Source organism: Nothobranchius furzeri, chromosome 16, assembly GCF_043380555.1.
Source record: "Nothobranchius furzeri strain GRZ-AD chromosome 16, NfurGRZ-RIMD1, whole genome shotgun sequence".
NCBI classification, from domain to species: domain Eukaryota; kingdom Metazoa; phylum Chordata; class Actinopteri; order Cyprinodontiformes; family Nothobranchiidae; genus Nothobranchius; species Nothobranchius furzeri.
In genome coordinates this window covers 50738841-50743840 of record NC_091756.1, presented here as the reverse complement: position 1 = coordinate 50743840, position 5000 = coordinate 50738841, and the positions used below count along the sequence as shown (strand labels likewise).

At 41.8% G+C, this 5000-nt stretch overlaps 1 protein-coding gene across 2 annotated transcripts in view; it reads right to left on the bottom strand.

Moving 5' to 3' along the window:
• The window catches only part of dpysl4 (dihydropyrimidinase like 4), a 14731-nt gene that overhangs the window by 8953 nt on the left and 778 nt on the right, over positions 1 to 5000 (bottom strand). The window contains exons 1-8 of one of the 2 annotated variants that reach the window (XM_015962475.3): positions 3068 to 3233; positions 2366 to 2454; positions 2064 to 2248; positions 1825 to 1989; positions 1692 to 1753; positions 1522 to 1602; positions 809 to 877; positions 376 to 496 (exon numbers count right to left, since the gene is read on the bottom strand). In XM_015962475.3, the coding sequence (XP_015817961.1) occupies positions 376 to 496; positions 809 to 877; positions 1522 to 1602; positions 1692 to 1753; positions 1825 to 1989; positions 2064 to 2248; positions 2366 to 2454; positions 3068 to 3106 (811 nt within the window). In that variant the 5' untranslated portion in view covers positions 3107 to 3233. Of the gene's footprint in view, positions 1 to 375; positions 497 to 808; positions 878 to 1521; positions 1603 to 1691; positions 1754 to 1824; positions 1990 to 2063; positions 2249 to 2365; positions 2455 to 3067; positions 3234 to 5000 lie in introns of those variants that run through there. The other variant, XM_054749407.2, reaches the window with a different exon arrangement.

The following is a 5000-nucleotide window of genomic DNA, read 5'->3' as shown; positions in this document are numbered from 1 at the left end:
CGCTGGTGATGGTGAGCTACAATGTAGCCACTGCTGCCCTGTGGCGCACTGACAGAGGCAAAAACTGCCAAACTCAGGCACCACTGGTCCCTGCGTCCACCACCAGCAGGCAAGGCGGGTTAAGTGTCTTGCCCAAGGACACAACAGCAGAAATCTCTGGTGGGAGCCAAGATCAAACCTACAGTCTAACAATCCTCTGAGAGAGAGAAGATAAGCGGAGAGACCATTGCTGGTGTGCACTTGGAGCTTTCATTGTTTCATTTTTAAAGCGCACTGATTGGTTGAGAGGCCAGGTGTTGACATGAGATCTCTACTCTGGAGAACATACGGTGCATAAGTGAACCATAAATGTTGTGATGAGGTGGACATTGTCACCTTTCTTCCTGGCTTTGGCAATGACATCAGCAGCAGATTTACTCATCACCTTGGTAATGTACAGCGGGCAGTTGGCCTGTTTCGCAATGGTGATCGCTCGATAAACAGCCTCCGTCTCCACCTGAAGCACAACACAAAGTACTGGTATTCTAACCTTGGTGGGTGTAACCACTGGTATTCTTGTTCTCCTCCACAGAAATCAGAAACCTCCAGCAATTTAAGAGGTTGATGGTTTTTAAGAAGACAATGAAATATGAGAACAAGAAAATAATGAACCCAAATATTTTTGAAAAGGATACAGAGTGTATCGCTGTATCTTAGCATTTCCTGTAAAACCAGGAGGTCTAAAACACTTTTTCTTTTGTAAGATCCATCAGCACCATCTCCTGTTGCAGCACTTGGACTTACAGTCTGCTTCCAAACGTGTGTTTACCTCTTCAGGATGAGATAAAACATGACCTTCAGGTCCAGTTATGCCAAGACTTAGAAGTTTCTTCTGCTCCTGAAAAAAAAACAAGTTTCCACCAGTTAAACCAGTTTAGACTGGGTAAAAACCATTCTTCTTTAAAAAGATGCTGAAAACTCACTTGTTCATGCTGGCTTTTGCATGACCTTCGCCACCACCCACTCCTTATTCGGCTCTTTCTACCTATTCCACCTTTCCCCATGATCCACTAATTTCTCTCTTTCCTATTCATGTTCTCTCTCCCTTTCCTAACATTATTATTTTTATCACAATTTGTATTTTTTCTCTCATTTTAAACATATCAATCGTTTTTGAAATCTTTTTTATACTTTAAATTTATTTTTGTGAAGTGTCTCACAATTTTTATCTTGAGAGGCGCTACATAAAAGAATGTTTTCTTTCTTTTCTTTATAAAACTAGTTTGAATTAGTTTACTAAAACCAGTAAATTGTTTACACCAGTTTAAACTGGTTTGAGTCAGTTTAATCCAGCTAAAATGAGTTTGCACCAATTAAAGCCCATTTCAACCAGTTACACCATTGCCCTGATTGTTTTAACTCTATATAAATTTGATTCAACTCTTCTTCTTCAACCAGTTTATGTCCCTTAAATCGTGTTAAAACCAGTTTGAACCAGTAAATGATTTCTTTCTTGAACAATGTCATACATCACTCTGTTACCTCATCAATGATGTCACCGTTCTCAGCATGGACTTGCGCGATGGCACCAAGGTCCCGCAGAACCCCGAACGCCTCGTAGAGCTGATAGCAGGGACAACAAGAAGCAGACAGTTAAACAAGAAATAAAAAAAAAAAAAAAAACAACAAACAAAACCATCCAGGTGGTCTACCTGAGAGTCTGAGCTCTGGTATTTGTCTTTGTAGGCCATAAAGAAGAGGAAGGAGTTTACACCTGAAACAGATCTACAGTCAGTTACCTTTGTCTCAGATCAGCTAACCTTTGATTAGTAATTATCCCCTGACCTTGGTCTTTGACTAGTGTCTCCAGCTCCTCATACAGCCCTTCGTGCCATCGAGTGATGTCCAGGTGGAAGGAGAAGTCACAGCATGCCCTCTGCTCCGCCGTCTCCCTTGACTGATCAAACGCTGACAGTAAACTAACTCCCGGCTCCACAAGCACGTGATCGACTGCAGACACAACCAGCAGACATATTAGTCTGAGCCCCTGCAGGCATGTCATCAAGTTTTTGGTGATCACTGACTGATGGTGGTGGTTCCTCCACACAAGGCAGCTCTGGTTCCTTGGTAGAAGTCATCAGCTGGGTTCAGGCCTTTTTGAGGAACGTGCAGGTTCGTGTTGGCATCGATTCCTCCAGGAATCACCAGCTGACCATAGGCATCCACTGTCTTTACACCTGGGGGGATGATCAGGTTTTCGCCGATCTGCCTGTCAAGAAATTGCAGGAAGCTTGATGATGTCAGAAATGATCAAACCAACACCTGAAGGCCAGATGTAAATGCTCAGATGCAGCACGTAGATCATCTGTGATCAGAAAATGCTTACCTAACGGTTCCATCCTCGATGTAAATGTCAGCGTAGAATGACTGGTCGTCATTTACTATCTTTCCTCCTTTGATGATTAGACGATCACCCTGGCAACAGAGGATGTTGGGTAGTTAAGAAGTAACTGTGTTTAAGATGAAGTGACCAGCTAAGTTAAATAGAAGAGTACGTTTAAGAACCCCATATTGGTTCTAGGTTAGACGGGAGGGTTTAGGTGGTTCTAGGTTAGACGGGAGGGTTTAGGTGGTTCTAGGTTAGACGGGAGGGTTTAGGTCATTGACCCATTCAGGTTCTGGAAAGGAGGTTGGTTTTTTGGGTGGCCTCCATTAGCTTCTGGATGGGGCCTAGGCTGGTAGTCTTGTGTCCGAAGAACTGGATCTGAATTAAACCTCTGGATCTGGAAATTTTGTCATTCGACCATTTGAAGCTGATAAATACAAAACGAGTGTTGTAATTCTGCTGAACCTAACGATGTTCTCCTTTCTAATTTTAACTACAGGCATTAAAACGACCCACACCCCTGAACGCAGCGCGCTACAGCGGCTCCTGCTCGGTTCGTACCGGCCTGGTTCCCCAGACTGCAGCCTCTATCTGTTATGGGCGGCTCGGTGATCGACAGGAGGAGCTGCCTGCAGCATCCTCCTCCAGCCTCTACAGCCTGACATCCCTGCCTCGGAGCGGTTTGGCTCAGGCTGGACCTACCGCGGGTCTGGCACTGCTCTTCTTGGGCTGGAACGACATTCTGATCGGGTATCTGCTAACTGATCCGTCAACAAACACGCGCACAAAAGCGTCTTTTTGTTGTCCCGTCGGCCGTGACGTCACAACGCCGGCAATCAGTCCACAGAGACACGACTTCCGCTACGTAACTTCACATTAAAAGACCGAGAGAGCAGGATGGTTGCTGCCTGGAGACAGTTCTGAGAAATCGTTGAAATTTAAAACAAAACCAACAAATAAACAGAGCCGTGTCCAGGACTTTTAAAATGGGGTGGCCCATGTAGGGCACTTGTTTATTCATGGGTGGCACCAATGCTTATGATTATTTATTTATTTACACAAATATTTTATTTATTTAGTGAATCTTTGAGTTTCACATTGCACAATCACCTTTTTTCATCTTCTTTTGTGGTGGTCAGTAAGTCACTTCTTGTCGCATTACTGCCACCAACTGGAGTTGAGTGGGACTCTAAATATTATGTATGTGAATATGAAAAAATATTAAACAATATTAATACTACATGCCTGGGCTAGAAAACAAGGTGAAAGGTGCATGCAACCACACACTGTTTTGGAGTTTACAGCCCAAGCCTTTTGTCGACAATGTAAAGTCAATTTAAACTGGAACTTAGTGGGGTGGCACCTGGGGTGGCCAATCAGATTCTAGGGGTGGCATGTGCTACCCCAGGCCACTCACTGGACACGTCCCAGCAAATAAATACTCTAAATAAATTTAACACAACAAACCAGAATGTTGTTTTTGTTTAACAGTGTTACATGAGTGTTATTCATGTTTTCTGATAGAAAGCAGAACTTCAGTTTTATCGCTGGCGAATAAGAACCAAAAAAATAGCTTAATAAAAACGTTTCCTGGCAGAATTTCCTGTAAGAGTCCAAAGACCAGAAAATTAATACATTTTTTCTCTGAATTGTCATCCAGTAGGCGTTTATTTGGTCATCCACAGACTCCATGATGTTATTGCCCATCCACATTTTATGTATAAATTATCACTATTTTATATCCACCTTTAGCAACACCAAAACAGCAATAAATAAATATAGAAATATGACATCTGTGCTGGTCAGATATTTAAAGAAAACATAGACTCTGTCTTAGAGACAGCTTCCAAATGCTTAAAAACATGTGTTTGGGGTTGGTCATGATAATTTTAAGATGGATTTCTGGTGGCAGAATCTCAATTTTATTTAATCTGTCATGGTCGTTTGGGTTATTTATTGATTGACTCAGATGGTGAGCAATCTGGTTCTGTTCTGGAACAAGATGCTTCTTTTTGCTGCTCAGTTCAGCATTTTATACCCAGATTTATTTTAGAGCAAAGTGACCCAAGGAGGTTCACTTATTTATTGCCTTGTCTTGTATTTTATTTTATCATGAGAAGCTGCACAAAATAGCTGAAACATTTCCGTGCTGTTCATCAAGGACCTGCTACCGAGCAGAGGACTTACCATACAAAGAAAAAGAAAATCAACTTCAAATGATGGTGGGGTGGGGTGGGGGGGGGTGGGGGGTTAACAGTATCCAGAATGAAATAGAAAAGTTAAGATAAAAGTTCAAATAATAATTTCTAAGAAAGATTTGAAAGAATTGAAAGTACTATTTTTCAAGAGTAGCTCAAGAAACCAAAACCTCTTTTCCTGCAGCAGACTGCTCTGTGTATTTATTCTGTGTATTAATACTATGAGTTTAACCCAGGGTTTACTGATCCAACAATCAATGTTTTGGACCTTTCTGAGCAATGCCCAAGGCCGAATTTCTTTAGTCCTTCAGAACACGTCTCAGACCTGAAACTTCTAAAACTTTTTATTGATACTGTTGTCTAAGTTTTATCAGACAACTATATTAATGCTGCTCTATCAATGAAACACCTCATTTTTATTTCATTGTGAGTTTTTA